Here is a 19,693-nt window from a genome sequence, read left to right on the forward strand (position 1 = left end):
GATAATTCAACAGGTGTGAGTGATGAAAACAAGGAGAGTAGAGCGGGAAGGTGGATTTCATTTCTCAGTAAAGTGTGAGAATAGAGGCTGTGTTGGTGGTGAGTCGATTTAACATCAATAGGATTCAGTATGATGGAAACACGTTTTTGACTTTTTCCTTACCTCGACCTCGACCTTTTGACTATTTCATTTTCACGGCATTGGGCTCAATAGTTTTTTTTCTCCAAAAAGGTGGTGACATCCTGACATGGATCCTGTCATATTGAACCTGCAGAGCTCAAATACACGGCGTGTGGAAACCGACGTTTTATAGTTCAGTCTTGGGTGTTGGCGTCATACTGACAGTGACCCCCCCCCCCCCCCCCCCCCTCACCTCCCCCCCCCCACCCAGCAGATTGTGCAGCGACACACTGTTGTGACTGTCCGGACCGGTGGGAGAAGTCAGGGTGGCTCAGAGAGCCTTTTTCCTGCGGCGCTGCGCTCCACCTTCTGACACAAGCACATGTTGGTGTGTTGTGTGTGTGTGTGTGTGTGTGTGTGTGTGTGTGTGTGTGTGTGTGTGTGTGTGTGTGTGTGTGTGTGTGTGTGTGTGTGTGTGTGTGTGTGTGTGTGTGTGTGTGTGTGTGTGTGTGTGTGTGTTGGCCCGTTCCCAGAGGAAACGTGAAGTGCTGCTTCAGCCGAGACGTCCTCGCTGTTACAGCCGCTCTTCCTGCTGTGAGAGGAGGCCTGATGAGAATTAATTGGCCGGTGGAGAGGTTTGAATGCGGACAGGAAGAGGAAGTTCCTGACATGGAAAAGGACAAGGGGGGGAGGGGGGGGGGGGGGGGGGGGGGGGGGGGGGGGAGGAGGCTCACCAACCTTGACAGACCTGGGAGACGGTAAACATCATGAATCACTGTAATGGGACCCCCTTCCTACTCCTAAGGGTATTTCTGTCCCACTGGGATTAGGAGGAAAATACAGAACATATAACAAAGGTTAAGCTGTGACCTCTCAGGCAGTTGGTCAGGTTCCTGAGCTTAATAAGTGACGGTTCTATGAGGAACGCGGTGAATAACCAACTCAACCCCATCAGTGAGCACATCGATTGATTACTTGATCGCAGTTGTTTGTGACTTTCTCGTCAATCTCACTTCCTCTGATCGATATTAGCAGGCTAATGCTAACGTGGCGCACCCCCAGTGACCCTCCGTGCTGTCTGACCGCTCTGTAGCTCCGACTAGTGGTCGGAGGGTGCGTGTCGTACGCTCCATCTCGTGAGCTCAACCACCCACTTCACAACATTTGAGATTATTCCCGTGGCTTGAAGACTCTTTCTCGGAGAAGGTCCGGCGGTTTTTCAGGCTGAATCCATAAAAATGTTGATATTTTTTCACTTATTCACTGCCGCGACGCCATCTTTGATATCCCAGAAACCCTTGCGGCGGATTTCTCAAGATGGCGTCAGTGACAAGTTCTACAAATTCTGATTTGTTTGCAAACATCTGGACTTTGCTGTGAACGATTTAAACAACTCCGGGTTGTAAATGAGTGGTGATGGTCTCGTTTTGGTGTTTTGGTTTATCCTCTGTGCAGAGGGGATGTTTTTTATTGGAAGTAAATTTCAAAGATGAACTTTAAGCGTTAAACTGACTAGTTGTGTCATACCCAGAGACCTCGCTGTAGGTGTAGATCAACTATATCAGTTCAGGTAATGAAGTATGAGCTGGAGATCCTCCGAATGAGTTTTATTTTAAGTCCCTTGACGTGGAGGCTGCTGGTGGTTCTGCCTACACCAGAGGTTTCACTGCCTATACTGCCTCAGCTCAGCAAGTTTCTTTCAAGCTGATTAGAATGGCTGTAAGCAAAGGTAAGATCGCTAAAGTCCCAGAGTAAAGCCATCAGGGCACCTGGAGAGATTACTGAAGCAGTAGGTGGTCCTCTCCTGATTAGAGTGGGCTCACGGTGAGGTGGAGTTTGCGGGGGAATGTGCCCGTGCAGAACAGAGGAGGCAGATCCTCGTAGAGCGTCTGTGGTGCTGAAACACGAGCAGTTCTACCCACCGGCATACCAGCACACATGTCGTGACATGCTGCTGAAGCCTCTGAACCTCTGCTTCCCCCCATGTTGTTGTGCAATAAATGTCATTGTAAAACCACCAACACAACATGTACAGTTACAGGCGGCAGGAGGAAGACGGGAGTGAACCTCCTTACTCTTTTCTTTCTTATGTCTCTCATCCTGGTTAGTTAATTCCACTAAATGCAGGTAGATCAGTGTGGACCGCAGCCGACACCTGCTCAGCATGGCCATTTTTTGGAGTAATTAAAAATTCCTGCTGGATTTCTTTTTCCCCCCCTCCCCGGAGTCTCATTCTAATCGAATTACCGCAGAGCATGTGAGTCCTTTTCACCACAGGCACCGTTGCAGCTGTGGCGCTTAGTCAGCACAAAAGAGAGACGAAGGACCTTCCATGAAGATACTCTGCCCCGGTCTGACCTGGGAGCCGTGAAGCCGCCACGTCTCAGGCAGGAAACAGGATCCACCTCTGAGGATCTCTGCTCACGTTCTCTCGGGCCCTGAGCTGCTGTTTGTTCACGCGTTGCCTTTTCAGCGTCAAGTTCGTTTTCCTTTGTTTCCCAATGCGTTCGTACGTCTGCTCCCGTCGCCGTGGCGTCGTACAGTTCAATCCGAGTCTGATTAAATAGTTTGACGCTGAGATCGGATTGACGTGCAGCTTCATTTCCACCAAGACTCCATGGATCAATCCCATGATGCTTTGCACTGGGACGTTTGTGACATGATCACCTGTTGAGCTTCACCCAGAACCCAAACAGGTATTGAAGCCGTCGACTTCCTGTTTCTGGAATTACCGTAATTTCCAGACTATAAGCCGCCACTTTTTTTTTTTTTTTTTTTTTTTGTAATTCTTTATTTTATGTTTTTACAATATATACAACAAAAACAAAACACAACAAACAAAACGGACAAAGCAAACAGAAGATAGCACAATACACATGTACTCATTAAATTAAACTATATTTAATTAGGGAGTCTACGATAGTGCAGTCTCAGGGAGGAGCCTCTTCCTTTAAAGAAAACGTCCACTTTTCCTGTTTTTTGAAAAAATCTGCTCTATTTCTTATGGAGAAAGTAATTTTTTCCATTGTGTGTAGTCCTTTAACCACATCCATCCATTGTTTGAGGCAAGGAGGTTGAGGTTCATACCAGTTTTACACAGGTACCACAACATCCTTTGAACCCTGCAGCTAAACAACGATGCGGCAAGTTTATGGATTATTTTTAAGGGTAAAAATGAGCTTCCTGCCACCGATACACGGGTGATGCGTTCAGGTGCAACACGTAACTCCGAACTGCTGGCTGACCAACCGTCCTCGTCAGAGAAAAATCGTCCTCCTCAGAGTCACAATCAGCAAATTACCGATAAAATACTTTATCAATGGAGATAAAACCCTCAGTGTTTGTGTATTGTTGCTGTAATTCACTTTAATTCTCCCATCCGCTGAGATTGTGTTTGAAACTCGGATTTCCCGCAGTGAAATTCGAGCCCTGCTATAATGTCGACACCTATATACTGTATATATATATATATAAATATATATAAAAATATATATATTTTGGTGGTTGCGGCTTATATTCAGGTGCGCTCAATAGTCCAGAGATTATGGTATGTGGTAACATCTCCTGCATTGATCGGCCGTGCTCTGCCTCCAACCTCTTCACTTATTTATTTATTTATTTATTTATTTATTTATTTATTTATTTATTTATTTATTTATTTATTTATTTATTCGAGAGTGACGTGGTTTTAATTTACGCCATGTGCATGTGAACGTTTAAAGCATTTAAAAAATGTTCCTGATTTCGGGACGGAGACTTTGAAAACATCAGCTGACCGAGTGGAATGTTTTGACCTGTGATTGGACGGATGGGGAGGAAGTCGCGATGGTCAGAAAAGCTGGGAAATGACCAACGACACCCGACCAATCAGCGGGCGTGATTCCGGGGTGGGACTGGCTGACCTCGGGGTGGAATCGACTGGCCAGCGGTCTGATGTCAACAAGAGGGTTAGAGTCCGTGATGTTTTGATGACATTGCAACTTGAACCCATGTGATTGTCTGACGTTGAATCTGAAGAACATGGGGGGGGGGGGGGGGGGGGGGGGGGGGGGGCAGTGTTGATCCGGCTGTGAGAGCGACACACTGAGCAGCCAAGTGGAAAACATTGTTTTAGTCTCAGTGTCTGTCTCACGGTGGTGGTCTGTACTCACATCAGACTGTGTGGTTCTTGGTCACGTTCAGTCACATGAGCGTTTCTTCTTCAGACAGGGTGACGGGACTAATACTGGTCTCATCACTGCTGTGGGGACTGGTTCTCTCCAGAGTTCACATGAAGGTACGTCAGCCAGGTGAAAGTCACGTGTTATTTTGATCTGAGTTTCACATACGTGATCAAAGTCTGATATTTCCTGACATCACGGCGCCTCAGCTGACTCAGGGTGAACGACACCAGTTTGGTTGGACGCTGCAGCATCACTTTCCAGGGCTTCTCAGCCAGAACAGGAACTTTGTCCGAGTCGAGGGGCTTCGGTAAAAGTATATAAAGAATAGAAATAAAGAGCGTTGCCAAAGAATGCGAAATCCTGTGTACAGTAAACACATTGTTTATTTATGTAGATTTTTTACTATCATAATTGAAGTAAGGATTCCATTGGGGAGGAATCCAGTACAGGCTGAGCTGAACAGAGAGCGTGGCTCACTTTGTTCCATCTCACTTTGTTCCATCTCACTTTGTTCCATCTCACTTTATACATTTTTGTTCACATTCTTCTGTGTGACAGTCGGACAGTGTGTCTCTTCCAGACCAGTGTGTGAAGTGTGTATTCGCCTTTGGTCCAGAGAGATACTCTTCACAGCGCCGGCGTGTCAAACTTCAGTCCTGCCGGGTATGAGATCCAGATTTTACTCTTTCTTCTTTAAACACGTCTGAATCCGAGTCGTTATCGAGTCCAGACACGAGGCAGGGAGGCCGACATGGAAAACCTGCAGCACCACAACGTTCGCTTTTCATTTCCTTGTGTCCTGTACGTCTGAACGTTTGACTTTTTCTTCTGTTTCATGATGTCATCTCGTTTATTTGCTGGTGCATGTTTACTATAGTGTAATAGCATCTGCTTCTCTGGACACATTTCTCTGTGGATTTACTTTTTACATAAACAGTCTCGCTCAGTGCAGGTAAACATACAGCTTGTGTGTCAAAATGGGCCCAGCGAGAGGCGTCAGTCTGGTCGGGGAAGAGTTGTTTTTTTTTTTTGTTTTTTTTAGATTTTTGGTATTTTTGTATTTATTTATTCAAAATTGTAAATTTTTTAAATTATTATTATTTTTTTTTAATTTTTAGCGTGTTTTTTTCTTCCCTTTTTCTATCTGGGAAGGGTCCACCCCAGCCCCGAGGAGGGTCTACTTCAGCTCTGCATTATTTTCTTTCTTTTTATTTTCCAATTTCACAAAACATACACAAAATACAGACTAGCCCCATACACAATGACATTTTTTTTGAATGAATGAATGAATGAATAAATGAAGAATGAATGAATAAATGAATGAATGAATGAATGAATGAATGAATGAATGAATGAAGAATGAATGAATGAATAAATAAATGAAGAATGAATGAATGAATAAATAAATAAATAAATAAATAAATAAATAAATAAATAAATAAATAAATAAATAAATAATGAATGAATGAATGAATGAATGAATGAATGAATGAATAAATAAATAAATAAATAAATAAATAAATAAATATATAAAGAAGGAATGAAGGAATAAATAAATAAATAAATAAATGAATGAATGAATAAATGAATGAATGAATGAATGAATGAATGAATGAATGAATAAATGAATGAATGAATGAATGAATGAATAAATAAATGAAGAATGAATGAATAAATAAATAAATAAATAAATGAATGAATGAATGAATAAATAAATAAATAAATAAATAAACAAATGAAGAAGGAATGAAGGAATAAATAAATAAATAAATAAATAAATAAATAAATAAATAAATAAATAAATAAATAAATAAATGAATGTATGAATGAATGAATGAATGAATGAATAAAGTAGCCATGCCAGTAGTTGCTTACACGGGTGATTCGTGGTGATTCGTATCAAACAGTTGGCAAAATGTCAGGGTTTGACTTCTCTAAAACACAACTCCATTTGAAACGCGTTTAAGTCGCCGGAGACGTTGGATTAAAATCTGGAAGTCTCACTGTTTCACACCCTAAAAGACGATAAAACCCCCTGTGAGGGAGAAGTCGGCAGAAACACAACCGAGGGACTCAGAGAAACCTGAACAGGTTTTAAGCAAACGCAGGTTAATGTTTGACTTGACATTTGTTGTCAGGCGTGTTTAAGTCTGAAGGTAGCCGGCGCAGAGCAACACTCCAGTCACGGATCGCTGTAACGACACTGCAAATTAGACACCACTAATATCTTTATTTTTAGACCTCATAGATAAGTGGGCTTGTTTAAAAGTTATTTTCAGTCCTTGATTTTACAGTAAAATCCTAAAATCTTATTTCAAGATTTCTTATGAGGTGAAAAAGTCCTTTTTCTTCTCAGACTTGGTGTTTATTTGTTATATTTGTTTTGTTTTTGTTGATGAGTGCACTTTGCTTTCTGCTCGCCACTTCAGCTGTGCAGATGTAATTCCAGTTGTTTCGGTTTCTATTTGTCGACCGTGCCGCCTTTAGGAACAACCGAGGAGTCGGGCTGTGGAGGGAAAGGCTTCTTGTCAGATGTGTCTCATGCTCTCATTGTTTGACTGGCGTGTTTCACTCCAGGCGAGGAGGAATGAGGGCGAGGGAGCGAAGCAGGTGGCGAACGTCTCCGACACTCGGAGTTACACACGGCACACATTACATAATCCCGTCAGTCTACACATTAACTCGGGGAAACACAGTCCGAACAGCCCTGCACACTTCAGAGCGGCACCATGCAAACATCCCTGGCCTGATTCTCAGACTCAAAGGTCCGCGGGAGGTCAGCGAGCTTCATCTCTGAACACATTAGGGAACTGAATGATTCGCTTTATCCCGTCGTTCGTTTTTTCTCTTTCATATACAAATAATCAAAGAAGACACCAACAGAAATGTTTCCTCTGGTAAAATCCAGCTTCGTATTTTATTACCTGGAGAAAAACCTCACATGTAGAGGGAGAACATCCAGACATCCAGCACATAAACGGCAGACTGTCCCCATATAAGTCACAAAAACCTTTAAAATAAATAAATAATAATAATAATCAGAGTTTGTTTCTACTCATTTACTGCAGGTTAGCAAACAACGAGTTACATTACGAGACGTCATCATATTAACTATTTGACACGTGGAACTGTCCCGTTGAGTGACGGTATTGTGTCCCAAACTAAAGTCCTCGTTCAGATGGATTGTTGTTCCCAGTTGTAAGTGGGATTTTTTTCCCAGTTCCCAGTCTAAGATGACCACGGCATGAAACACGGCAGCACTTTGATAATTCAGAGCTTTGTCGTTTAACGTGTCAGAGTAATAACTTCTGCTTCCAGCGTTTTCTTCTCTTGCTGCATAAAAACTCAATTTGTACAGATGTATGTTATATATATTATAGTATCATTCAAAAGCGTTGACCCCAGAAATCTCTTCATTTGTGTTGGTGAGCAGGAAGCAGTTTGTGGTTTACTGCCTGAGATGGTTTGATAAACTAGTCTAGTCCAACTAAAAACCTACTTTTAAAAGAAAAGCCTTCTCTTAATTGTCTTTTATATGTTCCTCTTAAATCCAATAATATTAATAATAATAATTTATCGTTGTTGTTGTTGTTGTTGTTGTTGAGCGAACAGCCCTCTCACCTGAGATCACTTGCAGTGCTTTTAGCTGACGACTTGTATTTCTTTAAGTTGAGTTCTGTGCTGATTTCTACTCCCCTAAATGTTTCTCAGCTCGGTTATCTTGTGAGAAACCAACCGAAGGCTTTAATTTTGTAACTTATTTTACTTTGAAATGAATGTTGATTTTAACATTAAGTAACCGACGTGTCGTTTTCTCGATGGTTTTTCTCTCACAGCACCTCCACCATGTTTAACCTCCATCAGGGAGAAAGGCCCGCTCACATGTTCATCAGAACGGGGTTCTGAAAGCACACGTGAGCGCTCCAGAGCGCTCTCTCTCTCTCTCTCTCTCTCCGTCTCGGGCCGTTCTGGAGACGTGAGGCTGGGACTCGGTCCTGGGTGTGTCCACGCCGAGGCTCCCTGCCATCTCTAACACTGTGTGTGCTGAGAAAGTGGGTGGATGAGAGGCTCCCCCAATCACCGGCCGGCCCAGACTCACCACCCCTCAAACCCAGCTCACATTTAACATTTTTCATCTGGTCTTCGTGTGTTTCAGGGAGGGGGAACGGCCCAAATGTTCCACAACATGTGTTTTCTGTCACATGGGGCCATAAATTATGGCGGCTGCTCCACCGAATGTGAGGCCAGTGACACACACTGGAGTTTGGAGAGTCTTTTTTCTGCCGGCAATGCTGGTTTACCTTAATGTTTCATGTGTGGAGAGAAAATATCAATCAACTAAAAAAAACTTATTGATAAAGGGATAAGATAGATTGGGAAAAAAAACTAACTTAAAATAGCCGAAACTAGAGCTACACTCGGTAGAGCGCAGGTCTTCGCCAACTAACTATGTAGCTCAGGCAGCTACGTCACTGTGTGAAACACTGAGCAGGGAGCGTCTCCATGGCAACAGATGCTGATCTCCTTGTATCTCCTCCATGAGGTGCCTCTCTCATCCAGTTTGTACGGGACAGTGTTTAGCAGTTTTTCAGGATTTATTCGGAAGCGGTTCGCCGTTAACGTCCCAAAATCGTCCCAGAATTCGGGTGAGTAGTTTTTGCGAAAAGTTGGTAAAATATATTACAATCACTAAAATAGATTAAACTGCACACACTGGCTAATTAAAGTGAAACAGCTAAAACAACTACTAAGGTCAGCAAAGTAAGACAAAAGACGCAGCTAAAAAAAAAAAAAATGGAGAAAAGTAAAGAGCTGAAGTGGCTAAAACCTTTTAAACTGCAAAAATAATTTGATTGTATAAAAGAGTGAAGACAGCTAAATCACCTAATTAAGATATAAAAGGTAAAACAGCTGAACGATATCTCATTGTCATTAGAATAGAGACTTTATTTGGTTGAGGATCGTCTGTTTGGTGGCGGAGCTCTGCGGGCCTCGGTGGAGCCGGCGTCCAGCTGCTGGAGGTGGAGTCGAAGCCGGGGGATGCTCTGGGTCCCGTGAGGCTCAGAAGTGGCCTGGCGGCAGCAGGGGGCCCCGCTCAGACCCTGACTGGGCTCTTTGTGACTGAGGAGTGAGGAGCACCAGCTGGGGGTGGGTAATGGAGGGGGGGGGGGGGGTTAACTCACTGTATTCAGCTCGTATTTGGTCAGGAATGATTTCCTAAACGGTTTTTCCCTGCTCGGGTAAAAGTCAGCTCTCACCTCTTACGTAAGAGTCGGGCTTCAGCTTGATCTGTTTATTTAACGGCAATTTTTTTTATTATATTTTCTGCTGTGAACGACTTCCAGAGCTTATCAGACATGACAGATGGAGAAGAAGCTGTGGATCTGTGCCAGGACTGTTACAGCACCAGGCAGCCTCTCCTTCAGACCTTTATACACAGAAAACATACTTTTCAAACTGGAGCACTCCCCAAACATCACTCATCACTGTTTGACAAACCGTGACTGAAGGAATGAACTTTTCGTCAAACTAGAGCTACACTCGGTAGAGCACGGACCGCAGCCAACGCCACATTTGTTTGCGGAACCGTTGTAGCATCCCGAGCACGACAGCCTGTAGGTCAGGTAGCGACATCACTGTGAAACACTGAGCAGGGAGCGTCTCCATGGCAACCGACGCTGATCTCCTTCGATCTCCTTCATGAGGTGCCTCTCTCTTCCACTTTGTATGGGACCTTGTTTTGCACTTTTTTGGTTGATTTATTTGAAAACGGTTAGTCGTGAACATCCCAAAATGTATTCACTTGGTTCTCGGATGATGACAAATCATCCCTGAAGTTTTCGTGCAATTCGGATAAATAGTTTTTTGGGGGGAAAAGTTGGTAAAACACATACAAACCAATAAACACATAAATACACGCAGATGAAAACATAACCTTCTCGCCCAACTTCAGTTGGCAAAGATAATCAGATGGACGTTGGCCTGCCTGTGTTCAGCCCAGCGGGATCCAGAGCTGCGATGGGTGTTATAATTGCTCCACGAGCAGATTGTGAACATTCGGGTGACGCCTTTCCCGCCCCAGCGGATCTCTGGTGTGTTTGTAAAGCGCGGCTCCAGGAGAGTTTGGACGGTGTGCGACGCCGGTTTGGCTCAGCTCCAGCTGCTCCGCCATGCTGGCCTTCATTCCTGTGGCATAGAGCTGACCACATGAGGAGAACGCCTTTAGTTCTAGCGGAACACCTTCGTACCGGCGAGGTGTGCTCTGGCCCCGCAGGTAACAGGGAGCCGCCTCCGCCATCACTCACGGTTCCCACACGGCGCCTCTTATCGCCGAGCGTCAATAATCATTATCTGCACGTTCAAAGGTGCTGCTGAACCTTAGAATCCAGAGTTTTACGAGTTGCTATTTATGACTTAGAGAGACAAATGGAGTGTGAACTAAAAGGTTTAATGTGCACAGCCTGTACCTGCACACACGGTAGCGGCACTTCTGCACCCGTTGTGGTCGAAATAAAACGCCTTGTTCATCCGCGGGCGCGTTTGCATGGTCAGACACGTTGGTGGCATTTAGTTTTCCTGAGTGAGAAGAGTGATATTGATGAGGCAGTGCCAGGGTTGGAGTCCTTGCTGGAGGGTTTTCTGGTTGATTCCAGGGTGCCGAGCATCATGATCACACAACCTGAGCGTTACTAAACAGCCAGTGATGAAAACATTCGTTCCCTCAGAACAAACGTGTCTGCGGTTGAATGAAGCCCGTCTTCGCTCTCGGTGTCCAACCTGGGGCTTTAGTTCGCGACACAGTTTATTTGTCCAGACCGTGGACGCGCTTGTCCCACCTCACCGCTCACGCCTGTCCATTAGCACTTTCCATTAGCTCCGGTTAATAAATCACTCGGTGTCAGCTCTCGGTCACACACGTCCGTCGCGTCCTTCTATTTCATTCCTCATGAATGCGGCTCATCGACGCGTCGTCTCGAGCAGAACTTCTTCAGGGGGACTGAAACCAGGAGGGCAGTTGGCGGCCGCAGTCCTCCGGAGGTCAGCGGGTTCGGAGGCTCTGTAACGAAGGAGACGACTTGGTCCGTCGGGGTCCGAGGGGCCGGGCGGCCCGGGGCGAGCCCGGGATGTCACCAACACAGAGGGTCCCGATATTACATTTCTCAATCCGGAATTTCACTTTGTCTGAAGCGTAAATACGTTTAAATGGAGTCCGGCAGCAGACCACAACGGCAATTTCCTGTTGTCTTTGAGGGATCTCTGCCCGACCCGTTCACTGCCATTTATTACATGATGCAGCTTAAAGCAGCTGATATCCTGCCGGTAAAGAGGAATGGCTCTTTCTCCTCCTTCTGTTTTGTCTGGAGGACCTCACAAAAGACTTTGACAGTTTATTGGCTCATGCTGAGGAACCGGGGCAGAGCATCAAGCAAGAGGTCAACGGCTAAATATAGGACGCACTTCTGTACCGGCGTGTCTGAGGAACACACACACCCAGAGTCACAGGCCGGTGAAAATCTGCTCCACACCTGGGATTATTCTCAGCTCGAGCAGCGCTGGGACGTTGGGTCTGCGGGATGAAAACTTAAAAAACGGTTCAGTGGAGATAATTTGACTTTATCGTTGAACCAGAGAGAAACCGTCCAGCTGTTTGGAGGGTCAGCATGTAAAGCATGTCGCTGGACAAACAGTTGCTTCTTCCACTCCTGGATTATTTCTGATAAATCACTTCTACCTTCGACTTTTACTGTCAATTTGTTTTTTGTTTTTATAAGAAATTAATATTTTTATACAGAAAGTTTGTTTCCATAAATGTAAGGATGGATGGATGAGGGGATGAATGATAGATGGATGAAAACATCCTCACAACATTCTATCACTCCTTCAGCTGCTGGTTTTCACTGCATCTCATTAAAAACGGGCTGATGTGTTGTCAAGACGGACTCTCTCTCTCTCTCTATCTGTCTCTCTCTCTCTCTCTCTCTCTCTCTCTCTCTCTCTCTGTCTCTATCTCTGTCTCTGTCTCTCTATCTCTCTCTCTCTCTCTCTCTCGCTCTCTCTGTCTCTCTCTCTCTCTCTCTCTCTCTCTCTCTCTCCCTCTCCCTCTCTCCCTCTCTCTCTCTCTCTCTCTCTGTCTCTCTCTGTCTCTGTCTCTCTGTCTCTCTCTCTGTCTCTCTCTCTGTCTCTCGCTCTCTCTCTCTCTCTGTCTCTCTCTGTCTCTCTCTGTCTCTCTCTGTCTCTCTGTCTCTCTCTCTCTCTGTCTCTCTCTCTCTCTCTCTCTCTGTGTCTCTGTCTCTCTCTCTCTGTCTCTCTCTCTCTCTCTCTCTCTCTCTCTCTCTCTCTCTCTCTCTCTCTCTCTCGTTAGGTATTTATGATCATTATGATGTTTTATGTTGTTTTGATGCTTTTATGTGAAGCACTCCTTGTGCTTTTGAATTGTAAAGTGACTCGTCTCCGGCGCTTTGCTTTATGACCTGACGGCAGTAAAAACATTAACTTTACTCCTCAACGACCACAGGAGGACACCGAGCGCTTCAGCAGTCTGACGTCTGGAAAACTGCTTTTTATAAGGCCTTTCTTTCTTTCTTTCTTTCTTTCTTTCTTTCTTTCTTTCTTTCTTTCTTTCTTTCTGTCTGAGCGATGGGAATGGTATGGACTAGCTGGAATCAGCACACGTTGTGCAACTCCGAACCTAAGTGAAGAAGAAGAAGGGAAACAGTCATCAGGGACGAGGAGAGCAGTGAAGATGGATACAACCAGCAGATGGCAGTAGTGCAACTTTATGGATGCAAACCGCCGTTAAACCCAGAAGAAGAAGAAGAAGAAGTTTTTGTAAGTTCACAAGTGGACTTGAGCTTTGCACACGTTACTTCAGGAGTGTCAGATACAGTGGAACCTTCCGGTTTGAGTTAAACATTAAGTTCATGCTGCTGATGAAGCAGAATAAAAGCCGGCTCCACGTCTGAGTGTGAATGGAAACGCTGCGAAGCCGAAGCCGACAAATCAAAGAAGACATCGCGTTTGGACACACGTGTCTCTCAGGACAGCGCCGAGTGGTGATTCAGGATGAGACAGCAGGACTGTATGAGCTTCCTGGAGATCCAGTGAGCGGTTCGGCCCTGAGCCGGAAAATACTTGTTCTTTGAAATGGAGAATCTCAAGGAGGAAAATGTTTGGCTGGTAGTTGTGGGTTTTGGGTGCAGAATTCAGGTGGGAAGGCGTCGGAGGGTGTTTTTCTTCTCAGCTGATGGGGAAACTTGAGTGTGTGCACTCCTCAGGACAGCAGGAGGGACGACCGGGATTGGGAGGGAGGACGGAGACGGCGGTCAAGACAGCAACAACGTGAAACCCGACACACGGCGCTCACTCCTCGAGGCAGACAAACAGAAACAGTGTGACCGTCTTCCCACAAGTTTCATCTGACCTGACGTCACTGATGAGAAAAACAACTGCGTGTGTGTGTGTGTGTGTGTGTGTGTGTGTGTGTGTGTGTGTGTGTGTGTGTGTGTGTGTGTGTGTGTGTGTGTGTGTGTGTGTGTGTGTGTTTTGTAGAATGGAATAGGATCAAAAATAAAAACTAGACCTTCGCCAACACCACATTTGTTTGAGGAACCAAGTTAGCATCGCTAGCATGATAGCCGTTAGCTCATATCTAAGCTAACTGGGTAGCTCAGGTAGCAACACCACTGTGAAACACTGAGCGGGGGGGGGCGTCTCCATGGCAACAGATAGGGGCGATGGTGGCTCGGCGGTAGAGTTGGTCGTCCAATTACCGGAGGGTTGGTGGTTCGACTCTATCAAACAGTCATTGTCGTTGTGTCCTTGGGCAAGGCACTTTATCCTCATTGCCTCGTATGAATGGCCCCGCCTCTGTCAGCAGCCCCAGGGCGGCTGTGGCTACAACGTAGCCTAGCATCACTGGTGGGACTGGTGTGAATGAATAATGGTCTCTGTACGCGCTTTGAGTCAGTGTGAAAAAAGCGCTATATAAATCCACGCCATTATTATTAACAGATCTCCTCCATGAAGTGCCTCTCTCATCCGCTTTGTATGGGAATGTTTTTCAGCAGATTTTCAGGATTTATTCGTTAACGGTTAGCCGTTAACATCCCAAAATCTAAGTGATTGGTCCTCGGTTGATGACAAATCATCTCTGAAAATTTCATGTAATTCGGGCGAGTAGTTTTTGCGACAAGTTGTTAAAATTCATACGTACGTACAAAGCAATAAAGAAAGAAAAACACGCAGAACGTAACTGTGGCCGGCGAAGGTAAGAAGAGATCAGACAAATACAGTGGAGTTCTAGATAAACCTGAAGTTTGAGGTGCACAGTTCCGAGCTGAGGCTGTTGACCCCCTGCGGTGGAGTTAAGGAGCCGCGTGACACGAGGGAGGAAGGGTAGACCCATGACGCTGCAGCTCCTGTGCCGCACAGCGAGAAAGTCTCGGGTTCAAGTCCCAGTGGGGTTGAGCCTATAGTCTCCTCTGGTTTCCTCCCACAGTCCAAAGACATGCATGTGAGGTTAAGTGGTGACCCTGAATCGCCCCTGGGTGTGAATGTGAATGTGAGGCCGTGTGTTTGCCCTGTGAGGGACTGGTCACCTGATGTGCGCCGCCCTGATGTCGGGACTGAAACTGCAGGAACGGAAGAGGGATGGGGTCACCTTTTGGCTTCTTTCTCTTTGATAACACAGAACTGTGTGCTGAGACGTTCTGCACCCGGCGTGCGAAAACTGAGACATTGTGTTTTCAGTGAGGCGATGAGAAAAGATTATTTTAAAACAGAATGTGAGGAATGACCAAGAAGTAAAACTCATGACAATCTGATAACTGATGGACATAACTGGTTATGCTGTGTGTGTGTGTGTGTGTGTGTGTGTGTGTGTGTGTGTGTGTGTGTGTGTGTGTGTGTGTGTGTGCGTGCGTGCGTGCGTGCGTGTGTGTGTGTGATGAAACCATTCATTCTTGGAGAAAGTGTTGTGGCTTTGTTTACTCAACTATTGTGAATTGACCTCAATGATCAACCTCTCTCTCTCTCTCTCTCTCTCTCTCTCTCTCTCTCTCTCTCTCTCTCTCTCTCTCGCTCTCTCTCTCTCTCTCTCTCTCCCTCCCTCACTCTCTCTCAATCTTTCTCTCTTCCCCCCCTCTCTCTCTCTCTCTCCCTCTCTCTCACTCACGCTCTCTCAATCTTTCTCTCTCCCTCCCTCTTTCCCTCTCTCTCCCTCTCAATATCTCTACCTCCCCCTCTCTCTCTCTCCCTCTCAATCTCTCTCTCTCAATCTTTCTCTCTCTCCCTCCCTCTCTCTCTCTCCCTCCCTCTCTCTCCCTCTCAATATCTCTCCCTCCCCCTCTCTCTCTCTCCCTCTCAATCTATCTCTCTCTCAATCTCTCGCTTTGTCTTTCTCTCACTCTCTCGATTGTGAGGTGACATTTTAAAATGCTCCTATAAAGACATTTCATTATTACTATTCTCTCTCTCCCCCTCTCCCCCTCCCCCTGCCCCCCCCCCCCCCCCCCTCTCTCCCTCTGCAGCATGGGTGGGCTCTCTCTCCATGGGTATGATCTTCTTCTGCTCTCCCATCGTCAGCATCGTGACGGACATCCTGGGCTGCAGAGTCACGGCGGTGGGCGGCGCCGCGGTGGGCCTGGTGGGCCTGCTGGCCAGCTCCTTCGTCACGTGAGGAAACATTTTCCTTTATCGGCCCGACGCCACATCGAGACCCTGGTCCACTACGGTCCTGTGACAGAGAGAGCCGGCGCAAAGACGCTTCAGGACAGACACAGTCGTAAACCAAACAAACATTAGAAATCCCATTGCGACGTTGTAAAAGTGTCCGTTGGTATAACCTCCTCCTTGGACACACACTCAGCGCGCCCTGGTCCTGAAGGGAAACACCGTTTGATAGTCGAGCCTCCGTACATCAGGTTTTTATACCCAGATCCTGTATATACTTTATATACTTTATATACTGTAGGATGTGACTTCTTTGTTCAGATTTCATTAAAAATTACGTTCATTTCAAGACCCTCCAGGTAATATTCTATAATGATCACCTGTGTGTCTATTTATTGATTTATTCATCTGCCAACATCTCTTTGAATTGCTAATCATGTTGCTTCTCTTATTAAATATGATTAATTACAATAACTGAGCAGAGGTGGGCAGATGTAAATCGGCACCCTGCGTCCAAAACAAGAGGTCTTAGAATCACTCTTAAATCATTTGTTAGCTGCCAAACATGCACCAATCATTTAACATCTACAGTCACGCTCAGCAAGTAAGACATATCCAACCATTAAGTATTAAGTTATTCATTTATGAGACCGCCACAGACCAGAACCCTTCTCAAAGGGACTTTTCTGTTTTGTAGCTTTTATGGTGTTTGACTTTTATTGTTTTATCACAGTTTATTGACACACTTTGAGATTTTAAATGTGAATAAAATGTGTCATTGTGATCACTTCTGTAGAATTTGCTTCTAGATCCGGGTTCTGGAGCCACACGTGGTTCTTTAGACAAAATCACACCCAAATAAATTTGTATGTTATTTCTCTTTTCAATTCATTTTAAAAGGGCTTCTATCTCTCTCGTGGCTAAAAAGGCCTTTGGAAATGTGATAACCTGCTAAAACCACAAGAAATGGGGAAAGAAAATGCAAAAACGTTTCAGAAACCCCTGAAGTGACGAGAGTTTCTAGAACATAAAAGGTTCAAAATAGAAAAAGACGCCGTAGTTGAACGTATGTTTTCCTCCCGCGGCTGAACTGGGGCCTCCTACATTTTATCATGACTCTGAGGGTTCCAGGCTCCGCGCTAACACGCCGCCGCTAATATTTTCCTAGAATGTGCGGCGGTCCGACACGTGAGGAAAAGCTCACACCGGCATGCAGGAGCGTCTGATTCCAACGCGGCCGCGCCGCTCGCCCGGTTATCACTCAGAGGTGCGATTAATCAAGTCGTAAAACACTTGAATTCGTGCTTATCAGGCGGCTGGCAGGCGTTTTCACGAGGGCGGCTGCCAGCCGGACGAAGGGCAGCGTTCGACCGCGAGCGTGTTATTGACTCCAAACAGAAACACTCGGCTGCTTCATGAGACGCCAATCCTTTCCTGTCCCATCAATCGTCTGGCTGATGGTCAAGGTTCCTTCAGGCTTTTGTCATGAACCCGAGAAGAGAAACATATAGATAAGATCTCGAAATGTGACTGTGAAATATCTGAACTGTCTGGGTTTAGTTCCTGGAAGCTCACGGTACACATCGAATACAAGGAAAACTCAAACCCGCTCCCACAATGCAGCGAAGAACACGTGTTCTTCAAGTTACTGGACGTTACTTCCTGGTTACAGTGATTAGAAACAAACTGTGAAGGTTCTTTAGGAGAAACGAACAATAAGAAATAACTTAGAATATAATTTAGGTTTAATGTCCTCTCTTAGTGTGTCCTCTTCTGGTGTGCATCAGTAAGGCGGCGCGCAGAGACACAGCAGCTCGGATACTTTATGCCTAACATTTTTGTTGTTATATTTACTATGACAATGACTATTGAAGAAATTATGATAAATCTAATAATAATAATAATAATAATAATAATAATAATAATAATAATAATAATAATAATAATAATAATCATCATCATCATCATCATCATGATAATATATTAAAATTAAATAAAATTAAATAAAATAAAATAAAATTAAATTAAATTAAATTAAATGTAATAAAATAAAATAAAATAAAATAAAATGAAATGAAATGAAATGAATTCTTTCTGTCTTTCTGTCTATCTATCTATCTATCTATCTATCTATCTATCTATCTATCTATCTATCTATCTATCTATCTATCTATCTATCTATCTATCTATCTATCTATCTATCTATCTATCTATCTATCTATCTATCTATCTATCTATCTATCTATCTATCTATCTATCTATCTATCTATCCATCCATCCATCCTGCCTGTAGGTCCCTGGGTCCCATGTATTTCACCTACGGGATCGTGTTCGCCTGCGGCTGCTCGTTCGCCTACCAGCCCAGCCTGGTCATCCTGGGTCACTACTTCAAGAGGCGCCTGGGCCTGGTGAACGGCATCGTGACGGCCGGCAGCAGCATCTTCACCATCGCGCTGCCCTTCATGCTGTCGTACCTGCTGGAGAACATCGGCCTCCACAACACCATGCGCGTCCTGTGCATCCTCATGTTCGTGCTGATGCTGGCCGGATTCACCTACAAGCCGCTGCTGCCCAGAAAGCCCCGGAACACGCAGACCGGCTCTGGCTCACGCTTCAGTCAGATCTTCAACGTCAACATCTGGAAGTCTTTGGGTTATCGCATCTGGGCCTTCGGCATCCCCGCCGCCCTCTACGGCTACTTCGTGCCTTACGTCCACCTGGTGAGTCTGTGCTTTCTCCACATCCGTCCAGTCAGGATGAGTCCTCACACTCACAGACTGTTTCCATGGTGATTTCACATCGTACTTTCACATTTACTATTGTAGCGCAACTATTGTAGCATTACTATTATAGCGTTACTATTGTAGCGTTACCATTGTAGAGTTACTATTGTAGAGTTACTATTGTAGCATTACTATTATAGCGTTACTATTGTAGCGTTACCATTGTAGCGTTACTATTGTAGCGTTACTATTGTAGCGTTACTATTGTAGAGTTACTATTGTAGAGTTACTATTGTAGCATTACCATTGTAGAGTTACTATTGCAGCGTTACTATTGTAGAGTTACTATTGTAGAGTTACTATTGTAGCATTACCATTGTAGAGTTACTATTGTAGCATTACTATTATAGCGTTACTATTGTAGCGTTACCATTGTAGCGTTACTATTGTAGCGTTACTATTGTAGAGTTACTATTGTAGAGTTACTATTGTAGCATTACCATTGTAGAGTCACTATTGCAGCGTTACTATTGTAGAGTTACTATTGTAGAGTTACTATTGTAGCATTACCATTGTAGAGTTACTATTGTAGCATTACTATTATAGCGTTACTATTGTAGCGTTACCATTGTAGCATTACTATTGTAGCGTTACTATTGTAGAGTTACTATTGTAGAGTTACTATTGTAGCATTACCATTGTAGAGTTACTATTGCAGCGTTACTATTGTAGAGTTACTATTGTAAAGTAACTATTGTAGAGTTACCATTGTAGAGTTACTATTGTAGAGTTACTATTGTAGCATTACTATTATAGCGTTACTATTGTAGCGTTACTATTGTAGCGTTACCATTGTAGCGTTACTATTGTAGCGTTACTATTGTAGCGTTACTATTGTAGAGTTACTATTGCAGCGTTACTATTATAGAGTTACTATTGTAGCGTTACTATTATAGAGTTACTATTGTAGCGTAAAATTGTAGAGTTGCTATTGTAGAGTTACTATTATAGAGTTAC

The 19,693-nt window shown here is 44.5% G+C and overlaps 1 protein-coding gene across 2 annotated transcripts in view; it reads left to right on the forward strand.

Annotated features, from left to right (window-relative positions):
* Positions 1-19,693, forward strand: part of slc16a10 (solute carrier family 16 member 10) — a 31,767-nt gene that overhangs the window by 3,601 nt on the left and 8,473 nt on the right. The window contains exons 1-3 of one of the 2 annotated variants that reach the window (XM_080491121.1): positions 12,991-13,112; positions 15,812-15,956; positions 18,247-18,673. In XM_080491121.1, the coding sequence (XP_080347247.1) occupies positions 13,067-13,112; positions 15,812-15,956; positions 18,247-18,673 (618 nt within the window). In that variant the 5' untranslated portion in view covers positions 12,991-13,066. Of the gene's footprint in view, positions 1-12,990; positions 13,113-15,811; positions 15,957-18,246; positions 18,674-19,693 lie in introns of those variants that run through there. The other variant, XM_080491120.1, reaches the window with a different exon arrangement.

Source organism: Lipophrys pholis (genome assembly GCF_963383615.2).
Source record: "Lipophrys pholis genome assembly, chromosome: 21".
Lineage (NCBI taxonomy): Eukaryota > Metazoa > Chordata > Actinopteri > Blenniiformes > Blenniidae > Lipophrys > Lipophrys pholis.